This window comes from Diachasmimorpha longicaudata, chromosome 6 (assembly GCF_034640455.1).
Source record: "Diachasmimorpha longicaudata isolate KC_UGA_2023 chromosome 6, iyDiaLong2, whole genome shotgun sequence".
Classification (NCBI taxonomy): Eukaryota; Metazoa; Arthropoda; class Insecta; order Hymenoptera; family Braconidae; genus Diachasmimorpha; species Diachasmimorpha longicaudata.
This window is the reverse complement of record NC_087230.1, coordinates 7,765,434-7,792,713: the sequence shown is the minus strand read 5'-3', so window position 1 is coordinate 7,792,713 and position 27,280 is coordinate 7,765,434. Positions and strand designations below refer to the sequence as shown.

The 27,280-nt window shown below is 39.4% G+C and overlaps 5 protein-coding genes across 8 annotated transcripts in view; 2 read left to right on the top strand and 3 right to left on the bottom strand.

Moving 5' to 3' along the window:
* The window catches only part of Dachs (dachs), a 45,115-nt gene extending 35,793 nt beyond the window's left edge, over positions 1-9,322 (bottom strand). The window contains exon 1 of the mRNA XM_064123022.1: positions 8,445-9,322. The gene's annotated coding sequence lies outside the window, so the exon portion shown is untranslated. The remainder of the gene's footprint in view (positions 1-8,444) is intronic.
* Positions 9,323-13,748: 4,426 nt separating this feature from the next.
* Positions 13,749-16,643, top strand: LOC135163534 (17-beta-hydroxysteroid dehydrogenase 13-like). 2 transcript variants are annotated; one of them, XM_064123038.1, is made up of 7 exons: positions 13,749-14,180; positions 14,579-14,752; positions 14,830-15,006; positions 15,100-15,249; positions 15,344-15,600; positions 15,801-15,926; positions 16,001-16,643. In XM_064123038.1, exons 1-7 carry the CDS (start codon positions 14,175-14,177, stop codon positions 16,065-16,067), a joined length of 957 nt encoding a protein of 318 aa, XP_063979108.1. In that variant the 5' UTR covers positions 13,749-14,174; the 3' UTR covers positions 16,068-16,643. The 2 variants fall into 2 exon arrangements, with proteins under 2 accessions (XP_063979108.1, XP_063979110.1); XM_064123040.1 differs by having other exon boundaries at positions 13,751-14,068.
* LOC135163529 (symplekin) lies at positions 16,266-20,154 on the bottom strand. Its single transcript, XM_064123033.1, has 3 exons — positions 19,834-20,154; positions 16,640-19,759; positions 16,266-16,472 (listed from the first exon to the last, which is right to left on the bottom strand). Exons 1-3 carry the CDS (start codon positions 19,885-19,887, stop codon positions 16,308-16,310), a joined length of 3,339 nt encoding a protein of 1,112 aa, XP_063979103.1. The 5' UTR covers positions 19,888-20,154; the 3' UTR covers positions 16,266-16,307.
* A 197-nt stretch (positions 20,155-20,351) lies between these two features.
* LOC135163532 (ketohexokinase-like) lies at positions 20,352-22,422 on the top strand. Its single transcript, XM_064123036.1, has 5 exons — positions 20,352-20,506; positions 20,591-20,822; positions 20,894-21,218; positions 21,456-21,703; positions 21,818-22,422. The coding sequence occupies exons 2-5, from the start codon at positions 20,680-20,682 to the stop codon at positions 22,218-22,220; spliced, it is 1,119 nt and encodes a 372-aa protein (XP_063979106.1). The 5' UTR covers positions 20,352-20,506; positions 20,591-20,679; the 3' UTR covers positions 22,221-22,422.
* On the bottom strand, positions 22,281-26,551 carry LOC135163536 (short-chain dehydrogenase/reductase family 16C member 6-like). 3 transcript variants are annotated; one of them, XM_064123042.1, is made up of 8 exons: positions 26,351-26,551; positions 24,686-24,844; positions 24,000-24,154; positions 23,683-23,860; positions 23,453-23,582; positions 23,049-23,172; positions 22,809-22,934; positions 22,281-22,696 (listed from the first exon to the last, which is right to left on the bottom strand). In XM_064123042.1, the coding sequence occupies exons 2-8, from the start codon at positions 24,824-24,826 to the stop codon at positions 22,627-22,629; spliced, it is 924 nt and encodes a 307-aa protein (XP_063979112.1). In that variant the 5' UTR covers positions 24,827-24,844; positions 26,351-26,551; the 3' UTR covers positions 22,281-22,626. The 3 variants fall into 3 exon arrangements, with proteins under 3 accessions (XP_063979112.1, XP_063979111.1, XP_063979113.1); XM_064123041.1 differs by lacking the exon at positions 26,351-26,551 and adding an exon at positions 25,501-25,738; XM_064123043.1 differs by lacking the exon at positions 26,351-26,551 and adding an exon at positions 24,951-25,089.
* Between the last annotated feature and the right edge of the window lie 729 nt (positions 26,552-27,280).

Genomic DNA, 27,280 nt, shown 5'->3' with positions numbered 1-27,280 from the left:
CGTAAACCGAGGGAAGGGTAAGCCGCACGATATTGCATCGACCAATTAGTTTCACTGAGAATACGAAATTCGATCGTGCCGAATTTCCGTGCTAGATCTATAAATGAATGGGTTTATACACAAGCTTCAATAGTGAATCAAACTTCATAGAGCAACGAGAGCAATTTCATCCCGCGGTTTGGCTCAACCTGTGCCAGTGTATACGTGAATTTTAACGGTTCAATGAATATCTCGAGTATCTTCATTTAAATTTTTTTCGCGGTTTCTGTTTGTATCGATAGGCGGAGCGAAAAAAAATTTTAAAAATTTCTTTCCCGGCTCAAAGGAAAATTGGTTAGTCAACTAAACACACAATCATGCAAATGCGAAGGCAGAATGGGCCCATTGATTTTATTGAATTGCCAGTAAATGCCACTCACATGTACAAATATACATTTGTGTGACCTCACATATCTTGATTGCGTGTGTGGATATCGCACCGTCCAACTCAACAACCCTGACCCCACCTACCTCCTACCACCGACCTTACCTCGCTTTGCGCCCGTTGCACCGTATAATTAGGGGGTCAAACCCAACCAACCGGCCCCCCAGGCCCTCCCAACATCCTACCTCCTACCACTGACGATGATACAGCGATCGTTCCCACAGAACCAGAACACGTTGTGAAAAACACCATCATCTTTGCAAATCCCCAATGAAATTCTCGCTTAAACGATACTGTATTATAGGTCTTGTGTATATGCGTTACGGTGATTTTTCCCTCCCTTTACCCTACCCCCCGGCGCCTCCACCCCCGTGGGTTGAATGAGTGAATGAGTGTGAGGCGGTGTCTACGAGATATGGGCGAGCAGCAAATGCGTTGGAGAATTTTACGATGAAGAGGCTTTTTAATTTGCCGGGAAAATATTAGGAGGGGGAGGGGGAGGGTGGAAGGAACGGTCAATATATTTGTTCAACAAAATGCATCCAAGTAAAAAAAAATTCCTATCCATTTTTTTCCGCAATTCATTTCCTCATTAGGACAATATTAATGATAACCATATAATTCATTCAACTAATTAAATTGTAATTATCCAATTTCCCTGTCCAACAGCAATGAATTAATGACAGAATAAATGGTCGTTGTTCCACCGTGATATCCATTAAAGTAAACAATCCAGCCACTAACTAACATTTTTTTTTGTATCGATCCATAAACCAATGTCATTTAATTAGCTCGAGATTAGTTGAATCCCAAACCCAATAAAATACGCGCAAAGCCTCCCCAGTATCAAATGCTCAATATATATCCCCTCGAATCGCAGTGTGATCGGATTGAATGCCTAACCTGGAGTACCCCGATGCGCCGAGAGTACTAAACGTTTACATTCAATTAAACACGGCTTAATGACTCGGCATCTCAGAGGTAGATCGCATTGCATAACGACGTCACTGTGGCAGATTGAAGAAGCCGCCACAAGGCGCACTACGTACAGCTTTGATGAATGCGTGACTGAGGACGAATGGATTACAGTCTCCTGCACACTTTATCCAGGTGTCTCACTCCATTTTCCAATGACAAGACTACTCTAGAGGTACTAACTCGCTTTACACCGAGACTGTCAATATTCTATCGATAATAATTTAATTTAATTAAATGGTAGAGCAAAAGGCGACAGTTCTATGATGAAAATAGTTATTATTTATGGGATGGAAAATATGGAAATATTACTGATCTTATTATTACTTGTAATAGACTAATTAATTGAATAATCAAGACACTGGGAAAATGGATTCTTGAATTTTTTAATAATGGAAATTTCCATCGTTCACTTTTTACCCCAGAAAATTGTCAACTTCAATGGTATTTTGTGTTGTCACGTTGCAATTAAAATTATTGATTTCCAAATTCACCGATTGGCCGATAGGCACAGGAGGTGTCTCATCACGTGGAGGGTATTGCACCGAAAATTTTTGGATATCTCACCCCCATCGCCATTCTCGAGTTACCCAGCTTGGCAGCATCTGAACGTATTTAAAATCTAAATAGATGTAAGGACGTCCCATTACCGGTTTTCGCTCGGTGCATTATTACAATACAATGGCGCGTGTGTGTCCTTTGTGTAACGTTAACCTCGTGCGTCTGTAGGTTCCTTGGATAAAAAAAAAATCCAGCCATTGCCGGTTGTTAAGAAGCAACCTGCGGTGTACTGAGACCCTAGCAGGTTCTTGAATCATGAGTATTTGCATTCATACTCATTTCTAACGGATATAATTCATGATCGGATGATGCATGTGGCTCTTGCTGTATGATTTCCTCCGGAGGAGACCCGGGGAATGCTTCTTCATCATACTCAGGGTCGTTAATCCACGCGTTTCAATTCATCAAAGCCCTGGAAAGATTTGTCCCCATCGGGTACTCAGGATTCAATGATTTGCGCAAAAATACTCGAACGGAAAATTTATAGAAAATCTGTATGACGCAGATATTTCATACATTCATTGGAGGAATGAAAACCTGTCAAATATAAAGCCTCGTTAAGCACCCGCTAATATCATTATTATTTAATCCCAATGGAAAAACTTTTGGGTCTGCATTCAAATAGGATTCACCCTTCATCACATAAAAAGCCACCGCACCTGAATTATCTGGATTCTGGAAATGTGTTGAGAAAGAAGAGGTCACTCTCTGCTCGCGTCGCACCCGATAAATTCCCTAAAACATGCAAATTTCGCTCGGCGAATTGAGAGGGAAAATCTCATCAAATCGAAATCCCAGAGTATATACCCTCGGTATCCGTATAACTTGGACTGATTAGACGGTCCTTTTTATCACCTACCACTCCCTCGATCCCTTATTCCTCTCGGGGTTTCGCCCTCCCCTTTGACCTGGTTGAATTAATTTGCAATTCTCCGGCTAGCATTTCGCGAGCTCTCTTCACGTCTACTCAAGTTCATCCGTTAACCTTGCCTTTCTCTGTTTAATCGTCGGCATCGTGGCCGCGAGGCCACGAGCATGAATGCAAATTTTACCCGATGGGGAGGAGCTTTCACCCGATTGTATATATGTATTTACGTATACATGTATATAACCGAGGTATTATCTAAGATGAGAGATTAGCCGGTAAGAAGAGCCTCGTGAGGCTCCCTCATCCGTACACGAACACACAGCACTCAGCCATAACCATCTTAAGGCCCTCTGTATCTGCAGCATTCTATACATGGTAAATTCACATCGACAACTCCGAGGAGATTTACCTTGTGAAAATATTTTGAGCTGCATCAACTATTTTGAATGGACTAATTGAGATAAGAGGTGTCCAATTATTCCTCAAGTTCCCTCATTCTTACCAGTTATTCCAGATTAATTTTCCTATTTCAAGACAAATTACCCGCAATTACAGAATTTCGAGTTTATTATATTCCGGAGAATTGTTGAGAGAAGTGGATCCACAAAAATTAGTTAATAATTCTGTAATTTCTAACTGAGAACTGGAGACCAAAAATAATTACCGAGGGACCAGTAAAAAATACGTAACGATGCGAATTAATTACGGAACGTTCCGACATTTTTCTGCACTCGTATCGAAATTATCATCTTCAAACGTTTCATTGACCTCACATGATAATCCCTTCAGTCACCCTCCTATCTCTTATTTTCGTTTAATTTTCATCCGCATGGATATCCGGGTTTCCCTCAGCTCATTTATCAAACATCTTAATCCAAAGTTTTAGATACTCTTCAGTGTACAGTATATACTGTACACACATTTATAAGATGGGACGGAGAGACCGGAACTTTTAGTTACTCCAATCTAAGTCGAGACTTCAACTTATTTACAAGATATATCTCATTTACCAAAGATGGAAAGGGACAAAGTGTCTGTCTCGCAAGTGGAGTAGGGGTAACTTCCTGCTGTTGCACTCTTCGTGAGGTTGACAGGCTTGATGCCATCCTCTGGGCAAACTTTATCCACCTTTTAATCTCTTCGAAGATGTCCGGGGATGTGTCGAGACTATCGGCAGGAGAGAGGGGGAGGGAGGGATAATCGATTATCACGGGGAGAGAATCGGTTGTTGGAAAATTGAGATGACCACTTTTCACTGTCTACGTCAGTATTTTGAAGATTTAATAGTAATCGCCTGTCATTTTTCTTTTTATCCTAACCCTCGACAAAAATTAATTTACGATGGTCAACCTGTATTCCAGGGTAGGAAAATTTTATCAAGTTTCGGGATAAAAATGAGCCAACGAAGAGGGTAATTTCTATTAAAAATTTATCTCTGTTCCGGATTTCGAATTTCAATGTATTACGCAAAGATTCTTGATTTCACTGCCATAATTCTGGATTTTAATACCGTAATGGTGGAAACGAAGAACACGTTTCTCAGTGAAGCTAATTAGACCGCCAAAATATTCCCTCTTAAATGCATTTAATTACCCCAACTGTCCACGAGAGATCTTCTCAAAATCAACCAAATCCAGTAATTATTTCTCTCATTTATTTTTCCCTTCATTATTTAACTTTCAGTAATTGCAAGCACGCAATATGGCATGCATGCAGCATCTAAAAGCGACCAAGGGGGAGGAGAAGGGAGTAATCACAGAACGACTTCATACCCCTGTGCCTTGAGTAAGGTCGGTTGCTTTGTTTCGTCGAGGTGAATTTAACGGGTGCACCGGAAATAAAGGGACGAGGCCCAGTCGTGAGAGAATGAATGGAGAAAAAAAAAATGGAAAGTATAAATGTCAACAAAAAACATGGGAATAAAAAACTTGACAACAGAAGCTGCGCAAGTATTTCGACAGATAAGGCGGCATGGCGAAGGGGCGGTGAGTGTATGTATAAGAGAGGTGGTGAAAAAAAAACGACACGACATATTCTCTCTGGCACTTGTGGAGCTCCCTGACTGCTCTCCCGAGAACAACTCTGACTGCAGAAACAGACAGAAGAGCGAATAGCTAACACAAGTTTTTGCCAAGGGAGTCCCAGCATAAGCAGTCCCCTTCTGGTTTTTCATATTGGTGAGATCAGTGCATTACATGGGATTTGTGTGAACAATTAGTCGATTTAACATCAAAAACTCCTCTGGTTTTAGAAAACATGTACTTATTTAATTCATTTAGTCCCGGTACATGACGATAAATATTTTGCTCACCAATTACGGAATTCACTGCAAAATTTTAGGCGCTACAGTATTGTAATTTTTGACATTCGATTCAGCCAGAAATTATGGAACTCTCAGGAAAAATTTCGTGGCGGTTCCCTAAAATTTCTGATAATCACATTTTACTCCAGAATTATGGAAAAGATACGTAATTTTTCTCGTATATTTCTCTTCGTGTAAAAACATTCAAACCATCCTTGTAATCACATCACTGGACAATAAAATAAAATCTGTTTCTTAATTTCAACGAATTTTCATTCTCTAAAATTAAGAAATAGATTTTTCATAATCAACGCGAGAGTCCCTTCCCTCATTTGATTTTATTTGCCCACTTTACGATGAAATTAAGTGAAAACATGATTAACCATGACAAATGATCATACCTAATGATCGTTAAGCCGAGGAATACCAAGGAGAGAAAGAGGCAAGTGAATTATTTAGCGAGATGGAAAGCGACGTGTAAACTCTCTCACGTTACCCACCAGCCAATTGCTAATTATTGCTGGAGTGCATGGTACGCTGTAGTGCCCTGCTGAGTAGGAGAGGTGAAAAAAAAAATATGGACAAAGAGGACAAAAACGAGCCATGGAGGAGAAGAAGAGGGTGCAGTACGAGTGCAATAAATTAATTGAAGGTACCCTGCTCTCGTCGAAGGTGCTCGATGCCGGCTAATTGAGCGCGACCCTCGCTTTGATTAATCGCTCAATCGATCTGCCTCCAGCGGGTCGAGTACAACACACAAGTCTGGGTGAAAACTCATGGATTATTTTTTTATAGGAATTCCCTAAATGTTTTGCATGTTGCTTGAATTTTATTACGTGACACAAATCGTCTGTGTGACATGGAAGAAATCAATTTGGACGGGAGAAGAATTATTTTCAAATTGCGAGTGCTCACGGAGACATAAAGTTTTAATTGTTCAGGATATGTCACTGTTTTTTACAGATATATCAATAATTATTCGTTGATGGGGCACATTAAACAATTGAAAATTGGAAAATTTGTTATTTTAAAAAGTTATTCTACCGATATTTCATTACAAAAACCTTTTGGTATTTCTTTACCGCACATAAAACTATCGCAAAATAATTACGACCATCGAAATCTGGGATAGTAGCCAATCGATAGCCTCTGCAACTTCCAGCTTGGAATTAAAATAAGGTCTCTCCACTGGTGGTAAGAGAGTTTCGCAAATGATATGACGTTGATTGTGATATGCAAATGAGAGGTTGGCTCGCGCGAGGTTCAGTGGCACCAAGGGAGAGGACACTGCCAAAGAGGCGATGTTGAGGGGGACGGAAAGGGGGAGGTGGAAAAGGAGGAAGGGCTTAATGAATATTTACTCGTCCCGCAAATGACGAAGAAAGGGTATCGATGGAGAGGCGTCGATTAAACGTATAATTCTCAAATTAAATCCCCCTCTTGCCCCTCTCTCGCTCGACTCACCGATCAAATCATTAAATAGTCGGTGAATGCAAATTCAATGGCGGATATTCTGTAGCCAATGGTACAAAGAGAAGCCCAAAGTGAAATCGAGTTCTATCATCTACTTATATTGCCTCCGTAAAGTGCACACTGAGTATTTGCAAGTGGCTTATCTCGATGAGAGATAGTTTGAAATTAACTCAAATTATCTTTGAATAAATTTTTGGTAATTTATAGAGTAATTTATTATAATTATCGATTATTGGAGTTTCAATCTTAATGGGTTTTCTGATTTCATTGGCTTCACGAATGTATTTAATCAGCAGTAAATCGCTCATTCGCATTTACACCGAGGAAACAATTATTTCCACCGAATATTCAGTGACTTGTGACATTAATTGTGCGTTAATTAATACAGGAGAGTAACGCATGGCACTACCCACTCCGGAAATACAGAAGAGATTCGTCATTTATCTTGAACATTTCTCTTTGCTCGCCATCATCCACAAGAAAATCACCACATAATCAAATACGAGAAATATTCAATCGACATCGGCAAATGTCCAGCAACTTCCAACAATTCAATTTCACAGATGATCAGTGGTAACACCAATAACACAGCAATAATGATGTACCTCGGAACAATAAAGATAAAGTCAGAGTCACCGTTACCCCAGCAATTCTCGGGTTCGTCAAGTGTAACGGAAGGAAGGAGGCAGCAAATGCGGAATGGGGATACAGAAGCAGCCCAATAAGACAAGTTTCAAACCCCGTGCAAAACGAGCCACCGAATGCCGAGAGAGGGATGGAGTGGAGGGAAAGTAGTAGAATTCTGTTGACGTGCAGTAGTCCTGGAGCAAACGCTCTATCTTCGTTGGTCGCGTTATCGCATCGTCGTCACACAGGGAAAAGCGAAAATGCACAAGTCCGCAACTGCCGTCAATCCTCAATCTTCGCTACTTTGGCATTTGCGTCCTGCAGAGCCCGCTGGGATTGGTCTTGCTGGATAGGAAACCATTTGAGAGCAACGGCAGGGAGATAAACGGGTGGGGGAGGAAGGGAGGGATAAAGGTGGAACAAAAGGGAGAGATCTTATAAGAGAAACGAGCATATGAAATAGATAAAGGAATACCAATGGTGCGTACATCACTGGGAATCCATTCAATTTTCATCATTTTTTTTAGGGAATATTATTCATCTCATGCCTCATTCATGCCACGAATTTCACCGCCAATGGTACAAAAAAAAGTCGATGGTTATAATTTTTAACGAAAATTCAGTTGCACAGGTCTTTTCATATTTAAATTTTTCTTTTTTTTTTATTTCCATAGGGGAGAAAGAATTTTAATGGGTGGCCTGATTGAAGGTGGATTAATTTGTTCATTTCAAATTTGGGGTGGAATGTAAATTAATACAAAAAGCTACATTTTTTCACATATCAAATTATCAATGAATGATGAAGAAAACATTGCAACAAACAGTATTTCATAATGATTCGATATAATTCAATGAAAATATAATGGTGCGAGCGAATAGCCAAAAAATTCACTCGCAAAATTACTCCCACTTTTAAATTGTCCATTTTTCCCCACAAGTGAGCAAAAAAGGCACTCAAATGGATGGCCCAATTTAACTGAAACATACGGAAAAGTTTTGCAAAACTTATTTCATTAGTTTTGTCCTCCTTTTTGTATCGTCGACAGGTTCATTAGTTAACGATAAAATAAAGAAAAAGAACGGAAAAAACACGCGGAAAACTATTTCAGCACGTGCGAGTTTTGAACCACTCGCCCAGTGGGGGGTGAAAAAAAAAGCGAAATAAAGGGGGAGAAAAAAGGGAGAAGAGGGATATACTATAGGGAGAAACCCACCTGAAAAGCCGATAGTACAGGAGGCTACGAATTAAGCTCCTGGAAAATACCATTGGAGTAGCACATGTACGTAAGTCTCACACGTATACACACGGCCACTGCACACGACTCTGATCATTTTCCGCAGAACTTTTAAAAGTCCGTAGCCAGCACGAATTCGCATCACGTAGAATGATGAAAAAGGAGGAACAAAACAACACTATACACAGTCTCGATTAGCAATTTTCTCCAATGGAAAATTCATTAAATTAAATTGAACCAAAACGTGAGACAAAAAGTACCCACAGAGTAAAAAAAAAAAAACAATCACGACTAACAATTCACTCAAAAAAAATTTCTTTCACAAATTTTCCACAATCACTCGTTGAATCACTGGAAGTGAACGAAATAAAGAAAAAAAAATAAATCCCCTCAAATTGTTTTACTCCACTTGAACACGTGCGTAAATGGGGAGAAATACCCAAGTACTCGGGGAGTACAGTTTCCGGCGGAACTTCTGCCGGCGTTCTTCGCCTTCCACGGAGTGGAAGAATGATTTTGCACAGGGGGGCACACCGTGGAGGTTCGGTTAAACGAGAGAAAAGAGAAGGAAGGGAAGGATAAAGGTAGGAGAATACTCGCCGACGAATGGTATTTAGCGGAGCGCGCTAAAATTTTTTCACCAACTAAACTCGGAAGGATATGGCCCGTGACGAGTGCATCAAACGATAATGATAAAGAAACTCCCCCCCACCATCGAGGTAAATAATGAAAGCGTAAAAATTCGATGATTGACGTTCAACCCCGTGTGTGCACGTCGATTCTCCAGTTTTATCCACTGGACACTCGTATTATGGTAAACGAGACATCCGGAGAGACTGGCAGTCAAGACTCACCCCCTTCTCCATCCCACCCCTCTTCCCCACCGCCATTCCCTCGTTCAACCGATTCCTCAGCTCTCCCTCCGTTCTTCTTGATTCGCCTTTATCTTCCTCGCTGGTATCCTACCACAACCACTGGCTTCAACTCATTTATTTATTTTTCTTTTATTTTATTTATTCTGAATTGCAATCGCGCACACGTCTCTTCTCTCCCTAGAAAATAACAGTCAACCATTGAGTTGATACACTGATCCACGAACGATCACTAAAACCTTGTCTAATGAATCCCCTTTTACTGGTACTGCCAATTAATCCTGGCATGGAGGTACACCCTGTTGAAACAATCATAAATAAGACGGTAGTCCCTCGTCAAGTATCATTCAACAACTCACAATCCTCAGTTTTGTAATGTTAGTGGTAATATTTTTTTGGGGGATAAATTAAAGTTACCGGAGCAGATGGAGGGCAAAAAATTTATACTGGTTTTTATCTGTTCACGTTTCGAACACTGGATTGATCTTGACGAGTGTAACGGAGGTTGAGTCCGGGCGCGGGGGATCAGAATAAACTACTCCTATATTCCATGGAAAAATATTGAATAAAGTTGATTATCTTTACCCCGAGAAATTGTTCAATTTGATAAGAGAACATTCAACATTTTACGTAAACTTAATTTTTTATAGGGAGCATTAAAAATATCTTTAGAATGATTCGAAATGTGGATAAAATGTGAACACCAAAAATCTCAGGGAATATAATTTATTCCTCCAACTGTTCTCATTCCCTAGTAATACAATTATAAAGATTTCAGGGACCGCTATCGGAAACCCGAAACTCATGAAATCTTAACAATTCATCCATTTCACTGAATATCCAATCCACCAATATTACCACAACTATTCACTGGCTGGTTCAACAATTTATTTATCAGAGCAGCTAGAAATTAAAAAACAATTTTCTATTACACTGTCAATGAAACTTGAAATCTTTCCCACCTGATCGTAAAAATCCCTCAAGTATTCTCGAATAACTCTTCCCAATTTTTTTTTATCTCCGTCCAGTTGAATTCATCCCATCGAGTACACACGTGAGAATAATCCCTTGACCCTCTGAACCCTCCCATAGTTCTCTCAGTCTCAACTTTACCATATCTCCCTCGCCTCTCCATTTAATAATTGCCAGGGTCGACGAGGTTTGTTGGGCGTTACGCTCCCTGGATCAGTATCGGTGTACATATGATGTAGTGGGTAACAGTCGGGGCTTCTGATGAAATTGGTTACAATGTATTTATCGCTGGATTTAATGGAGGAACCCACTATTGTGTTATATTCAGCTTAATACAAGTTTCGAAACTCAAACCAGCCATTGAGCCTCCTCCTGCCTCATTTTGCAAGGAGATCAAAGGCTGAATATCGCATGCATATTGTGACAATGAAAGGGGTGGTGTGGGTGAGGTGAGGGAAAGGAAAGGCCAACTATTTTCAGAATCGGTGGATACGCTGTGTACTCATCTTGCCAATTAGCCTCTTCCTCGACGAGGATGAGCGAATAGTTAACATCAGTCCCTAGGATTATACCAACGGGTCGTTATGATCATTTGTGTTGAAAGTCTCTTTGAATTTTCATGCAAATTAAAGCAATATTTAATGAGAAATGTACAGAGTGGAATGTTGAATGGTAGGAAGGGAGGTCCCTCGTCTCGATTTAGCGATGAGAATTCTAATTGCAGTGGAAAAATGGAAAATATAAGGTACAAGGAGGTCCTGAAGAGCATTTTCATATAATGACTCTATTAAATATTATTGAAAGCTGAGCCTCATCTTTCATAGATCCAAGGAATTCATTCGATAAAGAAAAATTAAATGAAACAAGGGTTGAAGAGGCTTCACCTGTCGCCACCCATTAACAATTAAATAGTATTAGATTTTCATTCCTTCCAGTTTCCCATGGTTCACGCTCCTTAATTAAGGTAAATGGGCCTCATAATTCTCTGTAGGACAAATGTATTTACCCCGAAGATATAAACGTCTCACGGGAACAATTAAGGTAAATGGTCCTACGCCCGTGTCGCTAAGGTGAACACATCATTCCGTCTATATTTTTGATAACGCGAGGACAAAATTCTGTAGATTAAAAAATTAGAGTGTAAAATATGTAAATTAAAATATATAATTTCTGATGAAAAACTACCGGAAATCAGAGTTACTCCACAATCACTTGTCTTCGTTGGTAATTTTTTCGAACCCTTTTACTTCCAATGACTCGAACTAAGATTTTTCCCACATAAAACCCCCAAAGAATATTCATTCCGCCATCCTAACCCTTTCAGGACTTCACCGCTTCATAAAGAGTTGACGGGTGCCTTCAGCAGTTGTCCCCAGGCATTCAGAAATATCCGTTTTGAGTTTGTGTATATTGTCCCCTGAATGTAGAATTTTCTCGTGAGCAAATGTCAGAAAAGAAGTTTCACATCACTACATTTTTCACTTCACTGAGATTTCGCTTCAGAAATGGGAGGATTGCGTCAACTGACGATTGTAAAAAAAATCCACATAAAAAATTTCAGCATAAAAAGGCTCATTCCCTCTCTCTCCTACTTCATAAATTCCCATTCCACCTGAACTCCTCAATATTAATCTCCAAAACTGAAACCCAAGCTCTCATTTCAATGAGGAAAAATCCTCCATTGAACTCCACAAGTTGTGAAACAACCCTCTGGAATAAAAAAAAAAATTCATTCCACCTTTGATATTAGCCATAAAGCACAAACTATAAAACTGCAGTTGTACCCTAGGGCTGTGTGACCACTAGCGTATGTTCACATTATTCCCACCACAATTAGCTGAATGCGAGTGGAATGCCTGTTGGCGTCTCGTAAAACTTTTACTCAAGTCTCATTCCAGTAGCATCTTACCCTCTTAATACATTTCAATGTACGAAACGAAGAGATTATCGCTAATGCTGCAACAGGCATCGTATGCATAAAATTACAACATTATTCCCTTCTTATTCCCTTCTTTTCGTTCCAATTTCCATAGCTGCTGTGCGGGAAAAAATACTGACGCACAGTATATATTCCGTGGAACACGGATTTCCACTACATTTTTCCCCCCTTCGAGTAAACAAAACAAAAAAAATTACCATTGCATGCGATATATTACCGTTACTTTCGCTGCTTCATTAGCAATTAATTGCGAGTTCCTGTCATCACGAGTAAATTCCTTATTTACGTAATATTATTGAATTAAACGATTTTATACGATTTTCCGGATTCTCGTGGTCTCTTCTGTAAACTATTTTTTTTGTCCCATTTCCCTCCCCAGCTATTATTAAGGGCTGGGGAGCCCTTCGCGTATTTTTAAAGAACCCTCTTTCTATTATTAATAAAGTGTTAATTGTCTCTTGAAATCATGAAAATGTTGTCATCTCTCGTCGTCCAGCGGTCAGTCCTGATTAATTCTCTTTCCACTTCAATTACTGAAGTAATTTCATATCAATCCAGATATTCCGTAACTATCAATCCACATTACCCCACAGTACGACTGAATAGTCAGTAATGATGATGTACCAGAAGATATTAACGCAGGATATTAATATTGACACGTACACTCGCCCCATAGAGAAAAGGTAACAGCTGTGTGTACCTCATCCGTTTGGTCCATTAGAGCCATTACATCATAATTACGATTAATATATGATAACAGTGTTACAGTAGCCTTTGCCAGTCCCTTGGTTTGAAACGGAGAGCGTTGTTAATGGTAGGAAATTCGATGTCCCTCGCAAATGGAATACGAGACGCCTATGAATCTGCATAACACCTGTACATTTTCCTATTTTGTGAAATTATGTACGGGAATTCGAGTTTCACGGTTTCTCGATTATTCATCTGCACTAATGACCGTATGGATGGTTATGCAACTGGAAAATCATGAATTTATCGGGAATATAAAATTCTCTTTCTGTGAGGGATCTGCCATATCGGCTTGCTCTCACTTAACAAACTGTATGATCGACACTAGAATATTTTCCCATTTGCCATCATAAATATTTCAATCATTCTGAACGATTCCATCAATGAAATTACGAACTTTTTCCACGTTTCGCTCTCGATACGATAAAACGTACAGTTTTCCAACTGTAATAATTAATTTGTTTTTGAACGTGTCCAACATTTTTGGTGACTGCTGATAAACGCGATAGTGAATGGACCGATTGACGTAAAAATAAACCGATTGCTGCGGATTTAAGAATATTTTCATCATTTTTCCGTAGCATGGAAAATTGTTAACTGAATTTTGAATTTCAGAAGTTCGAAATTATACATCTGAAGGGTCATAACACGGTAAATCCACAAGTTTATTGACAATAAAAAAATCCTCACGAGGTTTATGATTGACACTAGAACATTGCTCCATTATCGATATGATAAGTATTCGAATGATCTTGAAGGATTCGGTTCAATGAAGAGACTTTTTATCAATGAAATTGTTCCTCTTTCTGTTCAAAATACCATAAAACTTTGTTTTTCACAGCCACAATAATTAATTTTATTTCTGAAGATGTCGAGCATTGTTGGTGGCTGCTGATAAACACGACATCGAAACCAACAAAAAATATCTTCGAAATAGAAAATCTTTTTATCGTAAACAAATCGAACACTTCTTATCACGAAATGTGTGGAGATATTTTATAAAGGTATATAAAGGTTATGAAGTGGAGTGATATAATATATCAGTGCTCTACAGCAGAAGTATTCTAATAAAGGTGAGATATAAATCCGAATCTTTACTCTGACATGTCAGTCTGAATTTATTCTGAGCCAAGAATAAGATGCACGGATTGCAGGATAAATTTATTCGGTTCGGTTTAAATGAAGGTATTATTTTAGGAGTTTCCGCAAAATGTAATTTCTCAAAATTCATTAAAATCTCATAAAAAGGGAGATGATAAAATATTAATGTGCGAAGGATCAAGTAACATCTTGGGGACTATAACCTCAGTGGTATTTCAGAACTGATGAATAAATACGACATAAAGATCATAATCCGTAATTCTCACAAAAATAAGTAATTACTGAGCTAAATCCTGCTTTCCAATCAATTAGATAACTACCAGGAGGAAAATCAGTGTTTCATTAATTTATGAAATAAACGCTCAAGGGTCATAGTCCGCAATTATCAAAAATTGGAAATTTCAATCACACACAGAAACAAAATTCACCCATGAATTCAAGAGTATATTCAAACCATGGAATTACTATTTTTCTCCTTTCAGATACCTCTAATCCGTTCAGAACCCCGTGAAATGTTATTAAGGGTATATTCCCTGGTGGTTCTGACCCTAGATTTAATAACATTGTTGTGCGGCATATGGCTGTCGATAATAGTCGCCGTGTACCGCACTCTGAGGCCCCCACCTCTTAAGCAATTGAATGGAGAAATTGCAATGGTTCGTAATCGTGGAGAAATAATAATTCGATATTTCAGGAAATTATCGGTGGAGTTAATTGAGGATGTTGATTCAAGGTGGTTGGGGTGGGACGTGGTGTTGGCCGAGAAATTGCCATTCAGCTATGCCAGCTTGGTGTTACTGTTGCCTGTGTTGATAAGGATGGGGAAATGTGCGAATCTACTGCTAGACAGGCAGCAAAAAATACTAGTCGTGCTAGAGCATACATCTGCGATGTTACCAATAAGGATCAGGTGATTTTGTCGATATTTTTACAGGACAAAACAAGAACTTACTTCCCATTATTTCGCTAACATTATTTTTATCCCATTATTTCGCGACCACAGGTTGAAAAAACAGTTGAAACTATTACTAAAAACATAGGGGTAATAACGATGGTTTTCCACTGCTGTGCAGTCCCGAGTCCTCGAGTACTGTTACAAGGGCCCCAAGAAATTCGAAAAGCAATGGAACTCTCAGTAATAAGTCAATTTTGGGTAAGCAACTACCAGAACATCTCACCGGAATGGATTACACTTAACAACTGCATTCAAAGTTTAATTTTGAATTCCACTCACCGAAACTCTTCAGCTAGTGGAGTCCGTTCTACCGGGTATGGAGCATGTTGGTCGTGGCCACATAGTTGCACTCTCATCAGTCGCTGGATTCTCTGGTGGCCCAAGTCGGAGTGGCAGAGTACAACTTTCAACAGCTCAATTTGCTGTGCAGGGCTTTGCCGAGTCCCTTCACGCTGAATTTAGACAATCAAATAGTAATATTGTCATAACACTTGTGCATGTCTACCCATTTATTGTAGGAGCCGAGATGGCTAAAGACATACGATTCAGGTAAATTTTATTTTTTTCTCTTTCACTCAATCAATTCTTTTTTTATGTAAAATTCATCGGCGATTAATCATGAGCTTGATTTTCTGCTCATATATTGAATTTTTCTCCTGTAGGGTACAGTTCTTTCTTCTTTGAACGTACAAAAATTCCAATATCCGTTGGGGTCCATCCTATAACTATAAAATTGGCGCTTGTTACAGGATACCCAGCTATTTTGGGACAATGCCAGCGACTGAAGCAGCTAGAAAAATTTTGGACGGTGTACGCAGAAATTATGCGGAATTCAGTGTGCCAGGATATCTATTATATCTTGGACACTTACTCAGGTAATTAAAAAAAACTATACATTTGTCCATGCATCTGCTAATCAACGTGTTTCTTGATGGTTTTTTCCCAAAAGGATTCTCCCAAAAAAGGCGTCTTTTATGCTGCGCGACCTACTGGACACTGGAGTAGATTTCGGATGACCTGCGAAACGCCAAAAGTAAAGCAAGACTGACAGCCTGCCTCCAGTGTCGCACAGACGATTTACTGTGATCAACTACAATAATATCAATTCTTAAATTAACATCTCTACTGTCTATCATCGAAACATAGAGCAATATTTTGTTACAAATTTTATCAATAGAAAAATATAGAAAACAACGTTTGTTGTGTACAAATCATTGTTGAAATTTACGGCTTTTATTGGTTATTTATCATTTTAACTAATCTAAACCTGGGGGGGCAGGTTCTGATAAATCAGCATCCATGGATTCTATTTTTTGTTCTGGTGGATATTCTCCGGGAGGAGCAATATCAAAGTCATCGTGCATATCCGTTGTTGGCTTTCCCTGGATTACGTCCATTATCGATTGTGGAACATGTGCCTTCTGAAAAATACAAAAAAATAGAACAATCTTTATGAATTTCTTTTCAATCAAAATAAACCTTAAACAGATCGATCGATATTTATGTTAACACATCAGGCTCTAGACTTAATATTCAAACCATTCACATATGTATTAAAATTGCATTGTCCAATAAAAAAAAATAATACTTGATTATCAGCGAATGCTTCCACATGTGCCAGCAATGGTCCCTTTAACCCCGGTGCCATATTGAGTGCCTCCCCCAGTTGTTGAGGCGGTAACTGCAGTATCACAGCAAAACTCTGTGGTTGAGTACGTTCACAACATTTAACAAAGCCCTCCCACACTTTGGGTTGTTTCCAAACTTGTTTAAGAATTAATCTCTGCAAAATATTCATGACAAATCCACTGAGTCTGGGATACAGCGTCAAACTCTGTATGACTGTTCTCATCAATAGCGTTGGCAGTGGATTGAGTTCCATGAGATGTTGCATAACTACAGCCAACGTTTCCTGGGTGTAAACTTGTTTTTCAGCGAAGCACAACGAGGTAGCCTTGATAACGGTCTTTAATTCAGCTTTGCTGGAGTCAATGGTGTGTAGAGCAGTGAGCAACTCAGCTGGAGTCAATGGTGATGTATGGGGAATGCCACTGTCATTGTTGTGAGTCCCAAGAAGTCGATTAAACACTTCTTTCACAACAATGGGATTGAGTTTAATGAGTTTCGGTAGTGCTGCTATTACCTCCTTCTTTGTGAGCCCATTCAACACTGGAATGAGGAATCTCACGTCAGATACTCGCGTCTGGTATAAATCTCTGACTTTAGCAACAAGTTCAGCACTGGGTGGTGCTTTTTCAGTTAGAATATGAATAATCCTGGTGACAAGTGTCTCAGCTCCCTTGGGGCACAGCTCCACGAGCTTCAGTAACTGAGGACTCGCCATACCCAGCAACCTGACTGGACCCTCCACCAGCCTCAGGACAATCCTCTTCACATCTGCCCCCATCGACGAGTAAACCTTTGCCAACTCGTGTATCAGATCCTGATGTTTCCCAAGAATAGCTAAATAAAGTTCTAAACACGCTCTGGTAGTTGACTCCGACCAGTGCTCTTCTGCCTGCTCCCTTCCTCTGTCCTTTCCAAAGACAATCTCTGGTGGATTTGGCAATCTGAGAAATCCTAGATAAAGAACTGTATATTCCTCAATGAATTTCGTCAATTCAGGTCTGCCGTACAGGTCCACAACCAGACTAATGGCTGTTTCCCTGATGATTTTTTTCTCATGCCCTGTATGACATAAGAGAACATTCAGAAATGTCAGCGCCTTCGTAGGTCTCAAGATAACGAGATCCCGGAGAAGCGTAAGAGGTGTTAGATCCCATTTCTCATCCGAAGAGACACTTTTCAAGGCCTCGACAGCGTCTTCTGTTATCAGAGGAGCCTCGAGGTATAATCGGGCTAGCAGGGAGTCTCGATCCTTTCCTTGAAGTCCATCGATCGCAGAGATGAGGGTGCAGAGCAAAAAATTGTAGGCTTGATGAGGAGCCTCGTGAGGTTTTGTTCCCAGGGTTGTTCTCCTCTGGAAGCCCTGCAGAAGGGCGTACTCCTCGTAAAGCCAACCCAGTGCCAAATCCAATCGTGTTCTCATTTCTTCAGTTATATAACGTAGAACAGACTCTTTGATGTAAGGATTAAATGTAGCAGCAAGAGTCGTGAGAATTTTCGATCTGACTCCAGCAACACCTCCAAATACTGCAGTTCTTTCAGCTTTCAGAATTCGGTTGACTGCCATCAACAGCATCTTCTCTTTGGTCTCTTTGAGCAGGGGTTTCGTCACCTCATTCAACTTCAAGACCTTCACTCGATTCCTGGTTTTAGCGAGATTTTTTTCAGCTTCAAGTGTGGCTTTGGCTTCCTTCTCCTTTTCCCTATCTTTCTCACGTTTTCTTTCACGTTTGGCCTCTGCCACTGTTATCGTTGGATTCTTGATCAGATCCTCCATAACAGCGTCTTCGTCCTTAAGGTTCTTATTCGTTTTTTTAGCTTTAGCTTGTTTTATCTGCCCAGCCAGTAGCTTGGAAATTGCCTGACGTTGAATGGTCACGTCTGTCGTTGCACTCGGAACGTATTCACGTTGGAATATCGTAGTCATAGTGTCCGGGACCCATGCCATGCTATCCATCACCAGTTCTGCGGCGATTTCAACACTCAGTCTCTCAGCAATGAAGGATTCTGACAGTTCTATCAATTCTGGGGGCTTCACTGAAGGAAGTGGTGCTGGCGGAGGCTCTGGGTCCTCAGATGGAGGGATTAATGAGTCTAGTTTGAGTCGTTTTGAGGTATTGTTGGCTGACGATTCTTGCTGACGTTTTTTCATCCTTCGAATGTCCTCAGCTTTGGGATAAACTTTCATGATCTCCTGCTCTTTGGCTCCCAGTTGGGTCAGTTGCTTGGCAATTGTAGGGGCAAACTCGATGCTTGCTGGGTGCTTCATCAAGTTTAAAAGCGTTAATTTCAAGTGCTTTTGAACACTTGTCACCTGGGAGTCTGATAAGGTCGGGGGTAGGTCGCTCTGGAGACGTTGGAGGGCTGTTATGACGTTAGCCATGAATTGGGGGCGTGTTTTGGCGATCAGGGCAAGACTTCCCATGCATGTCATCAGGTTCAAACTGCTGACATGAGGAGAGCCGTGAAATTTTATTAAAAGGTCCATCACGTGGTTGGCCTCCTCCTCCAGTTTTCTTCTTCGTGCTATCTTCAAGGTTAGGGGAATATCCTCTAGGCAGAAATCATCTGGTTTTCGTGGGGTATCTGGGTCAGGGTACGTTTGGAGAAGAACCACTCCTTCAAGGAGTTTAACGGCTTGAGTTCGAATTCCATCGTTGTCACTGTCTATCATGCTAATTATCTGGATCTTCAGGTCGCTCAGTTGGCTCCAGGCTGTCTCCATCTCGGGGGTAATAACAGCAGCACTGGAGACCCACTTCAAGGCTGCTCGCAAAATCTTCCCGGAGGTCCGCAGGGCACGTTTTATCACCACTGGAGCATCATCGGAGACTAGTCTTGAGAGGGTCACGAGCAATCGAGGAATGGTTTCCGGAATACTGTCACCAGCTTCCTCGACGAAGCTGCACACTGTCTTTCTTACATCGGCGCTCTTGTCAATAGAAAACTGGAGTACCTCGTCCAGGTAAGAATCCAACAATTCGGGTTCTTTTTTTACGAGGATCTCTTGAAGTTTGGCGAGGTTTGTGATTTTTAGGGTGTCGTTGGACGTCATCGAAGCCTCGTTCAACCAATCCACGACCTGTAAATTTAATGTGTTGTTTTTTGGGTGATTGTGAAGGGATAGAATGAGGATTTTTAGGTTATCTGTGTTACCATATCACTTGAGCCCTTCTCGGACTCGATCTTCTTGTTCAGTCGGGGATCCATTGTTAATTAGTAGTTGCTATTAGACATTCATGGGGACAATACTCTCCGTTTGGGAGAAATCGGAAAATGAGGAGAGAGGAGATGTGAGACGAGACAAAAGGAGGCAACAACGTTGTCGTTTACCGGTACTTTGTATTCAAGGAATGCCAGGTGAAGGATTCGTATGTCGATAGCCAACAGGTTATTACTTTTCGCAAAATGAAATAATTCGATCGTTTGTACTCGATTTGTAGCTACTTGTACTGAGCCCAAAATGTGGCGCTAGTTTCTCATTTATTTTTAAATAAATAATTAAAAATCGAACATAAGTAGTGACCTTCGTGTGTCAAAGGCGGAACTGTAGATAGACTAATTAAAATGGCAGTTTACAACGCAGCGACTGTAGATGTTCAGCCATGTTGAACTTCGAAATAATCTGAATTATTCCTGACTTCTCAGTTTGGTTGACAAGTTATTATTGTGTATCATAAAATGGAGCGATGAAGTATCGCGAACGAAATGTCGTAATGATAATCCACGGTGAAAGGCCAGGATATCGTGATAAACCATATCGATGATTAAATAATGCAATGTGTGAATGTCAAATGATAACAACGAGTTGTTTGGATGCAATCTTGACGTATGTACTGTTGTTTACTTAGTCGCTTGAAATTTCTAACCGTTGAAAGATTCTATTTCTTTTCTACCCATTATATTTTTTTAGAGCAAACGGTTTCAGCTAAATTTATTCATACGTGGCAGAAACCTGCTGATCATCAAGAGGCCAGAGTCCATTCCATTAAGGTTAGAAACATGATTTCGAGCTTCTACGAAAAAATTGTCGGTGGATCACCTCCGTGTGAAGAGAATAACCCAAAAATTCTTTGCGTTGGACTAACATGCCTTGACATTGTGCAAACAGTTGACAATTTCCCTATCGAGGACTCGGACACTAGGTAAAATAAGGCAACTTCTAGAACTTGGGAATCTTACTGAATACAGAATTCACTCACTACAACTTTGGCAGGTGTTCAGACTACAAATGGCAACTCGGTGGCAACTCAGCGAATGACTGCACTGTTCTATCTCTGTTGGGCAGTTCATCCGAATTTTTTGGAGTCCTAGGGGATGACTATCAATTTCGTTTTCTTCAGGACGATATGCGCAAACATGGCATTGACTTCTCACACTGTCCTAGGGTCGAGGGCATTGGTTGCCCCACGTCTACAGTAATTCTTTGCTCCAGCTCTGGATCACGTACCATTGTGCACTACAACCCTAATTTTCCAGAGTTGACACTGGAGGACTTTGAAAAATTGAAGTTAGAGGATTATAGTTGGATTAATTTCGAGGTACGTTTTTTATCAGAACTATTTAAGTTTCACCGTTCAAATATTTTATTCGATAATTTTCAATCAGTGAATGAAATGAGAATTGAGTGAAAATTTTGTAGCTAGATAAATTATTATTAAACCCATAACTGGATTATGTGACCAAAATATAGTTTGTGGGATCGAATTTAATCAGTTGTCCAGTTAAAATGATTGTCAACAACAAAACCAATAAATGGTGAAAATCATTGTTCCCAGGGCAGGAATATCCCGAGAGTCCTGGCGATGATGCAACATGTTGAAGCATACAACGATTCTCTGAAGGAAGGAGAATCAGACCGGTCCCCTGTGACCATCAGTGTTGAGCTAGAAAAGATGAATCCGGAATTGCTTGATCTCTTACCTTACGCTGATGTTGCATTTGTTTCGAAGGACTTTGCTCGCAACCGTGGGCATGAAAACATGAGCGAAGCCATTCGAAATATCGCTCAAGATATCAAATCTGGGTAAGTCTCAAGACTAAGACTTTATTCGGTGACCAGTTTGTTAATATTTCTTTCTCGAGGGAGTACAAAATACTGTAATGTTTACCTTGATATTTTACTATTCTATGGTCGTAGTGCTACGATCGTTTGTGCCTGGGGTGACAGAGGAGCCATGGCAAGAACTCGTGATGGTACAATCGTCCAATCTCCAGCTTTCCCTCCTCCAAAGATCGTTGATACTCTGGGAGCGGGGGATACATTCGTTGCTGCAACTATCCACTATTTAAATAACATTAAACTTCAGAGTGAAAAAAAGGAGAATAAATCCGACATTCGGGACCAAGTGAACCAATCAGATGGAGGAGTAACGAGAAACCAAAACATCGAGAGCCTCCAATGCAGTAAAACTGCGTTCATAGATCAATCAGCTCTGCAATCAGCCATCACCTTTGGCTGCCGAATGGCTGGCATCAAGATAGGATTTAGTGGATATGAGGGCTTACGATCAAAGGAAAACATTAAGCACATACACCTCTGATAATTAACTTTGTTAATTATACTGGAGAATTGAACGGATTAAAATTGATCTTCTGAGTCGTTTGGTATTTTTGTCGTCTATATTCCTGTATTTTTTGATACAATAAATTTTATAATATTATGAAAAATGAAAATATTCAACAGATGTACCTCAGCACTCTCTCAATAAAAATATTGTGTTTGTGTGCGCACTTTCAGCTACATACCTTGTTAAATGTGGTTTATTTATTTACAATAAGGCACAGTCAAACACTCAGCATTCGATAGGCAAGCTATATGTATCGTTCACTTGTACGCAAAATTGGGAATCACAATTCTATCACCTCTAGGATTATCCATATCTGACGCCTTTTTTAGTGCGTGCGGACGAAATATTTCCTATCAATAAATTTATATTCGGAGATGTCTTATGTGTGGGCTTCAACGCCGCTGTCTAAAAATATTTTAATGTGATCCCACACTTTAGCAGGGAAATTCCTGATGAAACAGAAATGTCATGCATGAGTCAATGTGATATCCCTTCGAGTAATATAACTGCTGAGTATGCACTAATAGAAATAATTATTGACTATTTATAAGAATGATTTACCTGAGAGTCGTATTCACTGTCAACCAATATCTTGGAATCGATACTTCTCCGTAATTTCTCCTCTGGGCGGTCACAATCTGTGCCGCAGCTTCAGTCGTTGATACCATGGACATCAAACTTGGAAATCTGGGTATTCAGAGATTGGTAATAAATTGTAAATAAATCTTTATAAAATGTGATTGTAGTTATATCAATCACTGCAATTTGCGACAAATATTGTTCATTTATTCTTGATGTTACCTAATCTTTGGATTTTTACACAATCCAGTGTCGACCATGTAAGGAAAAACAGTAGTAAAGTGGATGTTAGATGTTTGACTTCCCATCTTATACTTAAATTCATCAGTGAGACTCTCCATGATACCTGCATTTAAAAAACTAGCTTTACTTTGGTTAATTAGTTTACCGAAACCCTAAAATTTATTCTGTGTTAAGGGGTAACACGATGTCACAAATATTCTAAAATTTTTGTTTCAAGAGGCGATGATGACTATATTATACTGTGAATTCCAAAAATATTGAGAACTTTGCAGAGAAAATAAGTTTGAAAATTATAAGGGAATAATGGCATTTTGTTGCCCCTTAAATATTCAACTTGCTGCTTTAAAAGGCTAAGCCTTGGAGAGAAAATGAATGCAGTTGACCTCTAACAGCAAACTTGCTGGCACAATAAGGAACCAAATTTGGAAGGCCAACGATGCCGGCTACCGAGGATAAGGCCACAATGTGACCGTGATTATTGGCCATCATCGAGGGTAGAAATGCTTGCAGCATCTGTTTATAAATCAATGTACAATAGAAAGTTAAATAAACTCATGACAATTCAGTTTGACGATTCAAAATAAAGTCAGTGAAAGTTTGTCATTTATTTTACCCAGAAATGCGCCATCACGTTTACGTCAAATAGCTTCTGTATTACTTCGGGTGTGTGCTCCAGAAATGGTTGACAAGGCATGATACCTGCATTGTTCACGAGAATTGAGACACTTCCAACTTCTGATTTTACTCTCTCCGCGACACTGAATACCTCTTCACGATTCGTTACGTCACATCTGCATGCATAAATATTTTTCTTAATACTACAACGATGGGCGATAATATAAAAACGATAAAAATTTTGATGTCCTATCTGATCACGGTAACATCTGCAAGAACTGATTATCGATAATTATAATGCATTATTGTACGTACTTGTACGCATACGCCTTGCTGGCCCCCAGCTTCATGATCTCATCAACCGTTTCTCTGTTTCCTTGGGGATCGAGATCCCAACAAACAATAATACTTCCTAGAGCAGCATATTTCAACGCTAATGCCCGTCCAATCCCATGACCAGCACCAGTAATCTGAACAAATGAAATATATTTATAAACAAGGAAACAATCAATTATCATCTATAAATTATAACATGATTAGTTGGGTTTATTTTTAACTAATAATTTCAATGATGACCATGTAAATTCGCTTATCATATAATATTAATGCTATCAATGAGTCACTGCAGTTAATCTGCCCACATAGAGAGAAAGATTGCAGGTTCTATAACATATAGCAAGGGGAATTGCCACTACGCAATATATGAGTAGGCTTATTGTGAGATGTCAATGGTTATATTCAGCAATGATGAGAAATAATTTCAGTCAATTAAATATGAATGTTAGTTCCTAATGCACGCATTTGAGTCCAAACGCAATGGAAAAGTTTTTGCACACGTAATATATTATACATTCAAGTGAATTCAGTCTATTTCCTTGATGTTACAAAAGTTATGTACATATATATATGGAGTCGTTCCCCATTAAGGACAGTGTCGTTAAATTTTAGATAAAATTCTCTCATGCATGGCACTATCCCTTGAAAAAGGAATGAATTCTTACCAGGACTATTTCTCCGGCAACCTTCTTCTCCTCCGGCGGCACGAACAATTGGTATATACTCTTTAGAATGCTCAGGAATATTTTGATAAATACCAGACAGACCTCCACGAGAATGATTACCCCATCGTAGGCATTCACCATGATTGATTAGTTTCCTACCTGAAAAGAAAAAGAGATCATTAATATGCGAAAAAAATACCAACTTTGAAATTAATATCTGAACAAAGTGATTCGTCACCATTCAGGAAAAACTTAAAAAAATTACCAATTCTAGCAGAATGTTTACGAAAATTATTGTCAGATAGTAAAAATTGCAACGAGCAATTGGCTTCTCGATTATTTACATGTCCTGGAATCTCCTTTTACTGTTGACAATGTAATAGATCGAGTAGTCAATGAGTCTCCGAAACGCCAGGTAAATGTGCCGATTAAAAAAAAAATCTGCAGAATTGACCGGAAAAAAATCCTCCATCTGCAATTCTTGGATCTCCAGCAACGAGTATCTGAATTTCATAAATTTTTTTTCCTCTCTGTGGTGATTGAAAAAACCTCACTTCTTTTTCCTGCTCTACGATTATTCGCATTGAAAGACGTAAAGAAGGCATTTTTTTTATAACGAAAGCAAAACATCATGTTAATGCTCATAAATTTTACTAGTTAGAAATGAAATCAGGTATCACTTTCTACTACACCAACCGGCACTTTTTGCCATTTTCTACAGTAATATTGCCTAAGGACTTCATCGTATTTTAATTTCGGCAAATTCATCAAATTGAGATTACCCACATTTTTTATTAGAAAAATAATCTACTCACGTTTCACTGATGGAAGGAAAAGTCAATATCCTGGATCGAATCGCTAAAATTATTGGCGACAATTCCTAAAACTAGTGAACGCAGTTGAATCGCGGTGTCTTTCGAATGCTACTGTGCTATTTGATGTGATGAGGGCCGTAATCGCAATCGAGAATGAAAGTTAATAATAACTAACAGCGTCAGGCGCATTCGAGTTCGAACCGCTGTCGTCTGTGCGCCAACACTGACTGAGGCTTGTACCTTAGATGTAAGCCACAACACCCACTTTCAATGAATTCATACTGATACAAAGAATTTCCGCCCTTCATGGGTGGGGAAAAAAATGAAATTTCATAATTAATCTAGTAGTACTTCTGAGGAGAGTGCCACTTGATGCCAAAAAATGGCTGATACATGTCAAATTTGTCGTGTAAGGTCAAGTGGGTTCGAAGAATTCCTATTGTTGCTGAACCATTAATTCCACATTCGCCCTAGTGGTCTTTATATTTATTGATTTTTAATTAATAATTCAATTGCTTTCCTCGAGTTTTTCCTTCCATTGGTAATTCTTCAGTAGAAATAGGGTATAAGTATGGTACTTTGGAGGTCTCAACAGAAAATTCGAATGAGTTTAAATATAGTTTCATCTGCGAGGCAGGAGGCGGAAATATTACAACCTAAGGGAGAAACATAAACAAGGGTGGGAGCCTTTTTTGAACAGAAATCATTTGGCTATTTCTAGATCATTTATTAGAATTTTTCATTTAATTTTGTACCAATTGTCAGTACGGTGGCAAATGAATTTCATTGCAATTGGGTAGAAAAAATTAATGTTTGGAAAAATACAAGTCTCTGAATAAGTAGTTCTTACCCATTGAGCCAAAAATAAATGGCACCTCTTCTTAAAAGTTCAGCTCCACGGCATTATGCCATTATTCTGCCTCTTCAGGGATAAAACGTGGGTTATCACCAGTCGTTATCAGTCATGCATGATAGTGCTGTTCAGTTGATTTCTTGAAACGGTTTTCCACTAAAAAAAAATACATCAATTTTTGTAATTACTGATTTCAAATCAATAAGAATTCATTTGCATTGAATATGTATTGCACATCGTTGACTGTTCACTGGGAGGACTGCTCCTTACGCAATCATTTTTTGTCAGCTGCATATGAGGTACAATAAAAACAGATAGACGCACCGAGTACAAAGAGATAAAGTACTGATAAGATTATCAGTGACCGCCAATTATCGTTGTTGCGTGACAACATTCAATAGGAACCAACTCCTTCAGAATCCATGAGTGTAACAACGAGGAATAATTATTTGCAATAAACAATTGTTTATTTATTGAAATTTGCCTTCTGCGCTTGACCACAAAACACGGAAAAACCTAAAATATTTTCTATTGATGAATTTGTATCGATGCTATCTTCGATTGAGCTTTATTTTTTATTGTAATCATGAAAATTTGATTCACATCAGCAGAATTTCACATCAAACAAAAAAATATCCTCCTGTCTGTGTTAATTTCACTGAGTCGTATCGTGGATGTTATGAAGCCTTACTCCACCTTGAGTGATATCTCGCCCACGTAGCAATTTGATGATCAAATGGCAGAAGTCTCATGACATCCCTCAACTCATCCCAATGATATCTGACCTTAATCGAATCATCTAACGGGTTTTACCATTGATTATCTCCTTGCACTTTCCCCGTGGTGCACCTCCTCCCTTTCTCCCGGAATATACTTGTTTCAAACCCACCCGGGATACGTTGAATGACTTTCTTCTGGTTGTATAGA

What these genes read in the sequence shown, in the direction of transcription:
- LOC135163534 (XM_064123038.1), top strand. An exon ending in ATGTTACCAATAAGGATCAG is followed by an intron (nt 15,007 to 15,099) that starts GTGATTTTGTCG and finishes TCGCGACCACAG; the next exon opens with GTTGAAAAAACAGTTGAAAC. An exon ending in TATCTTGGACACTTACTCAG is followed by an intron (nt 15,927 to 16,000) that starts GTAATTAAAAAA and finishes TTTTCCCAAAAG; the next exon opens with GATTCTCCCAAAAAAGGCGT.
- LOC135163529 (XM_064123033.1), bottom strand. Translation starts at nt 19,887, where the DNA reads ATGGATCCCCGACTGAACAAGAAGATCGAGTCCGAGAAGGGCTCAAGT. An exon ending in AGAAGGGCTCAAGTGATATG is followed by an intron (nt 19,760 to 19,833) that starts GTAACACAGATA and finishes TTAAATTTACAG; the next exon opens with GTCGTGGATTGGTTGAACGA. An exon ending in AAGCATTCGCTGATAATCAA is followed by an intron (nt 16,473 to 16,639) that starts GTATTATTTTTT and finishes TGTATTTTTCAG; the next exon opens with AAGGCACATGTTCCACAATC.
- LOC135163532 (XM_064123036.1), top strand. Translation starts at nt 20,680, where the DNA reads ATGATTTCGAGCTTCTACGAAAAAATTGTCGGTGGATCACCTCCGTGT. An exon ending in ATCGAGGACTCGGACACTAG is followed by an intron (nt 20,823 to 20,893) that starts GTAAAATAAGGC and finishes CAACTTTGGCAG; the next exon opens with GTGTTCAGACTACAAATGGC. An exon ending in GCTCAAGATATCAAATCTGG is followed by an intron (nt 21,704 to 21,817) that starts GTAAGTCTCAAG and finishes CTATGGTCGTAG; the next exon opens with TGCTACGATCGTTTGTGCCT.
- LOC135163536 (XM_064123042.1), bottom strand. Translation starts at nt 24,826, where the DNA reads ATGGTGAATGCCTACGATGGGGTAATCATTCTCGTGGAGGTCTGTCTG. An exon ending in CAGCAAGTTTGCTGTTAGAG is followed by an intron (nt 23,173 to 23,452) that starts GTCAACTGCATT and finishes TTTTAAATGCAG; the next exon opens with GTATCATGGAGAGTCTCACT. An exon ending in TGTAAAAATCCAAAGATTAG is followed by an intron (nt 22,935 to 23,048) that starts GTAACATCAAGA and finishes CTGAATACCCAG; the next exon opens with ATTTCCAAGTTTGATGTCCA.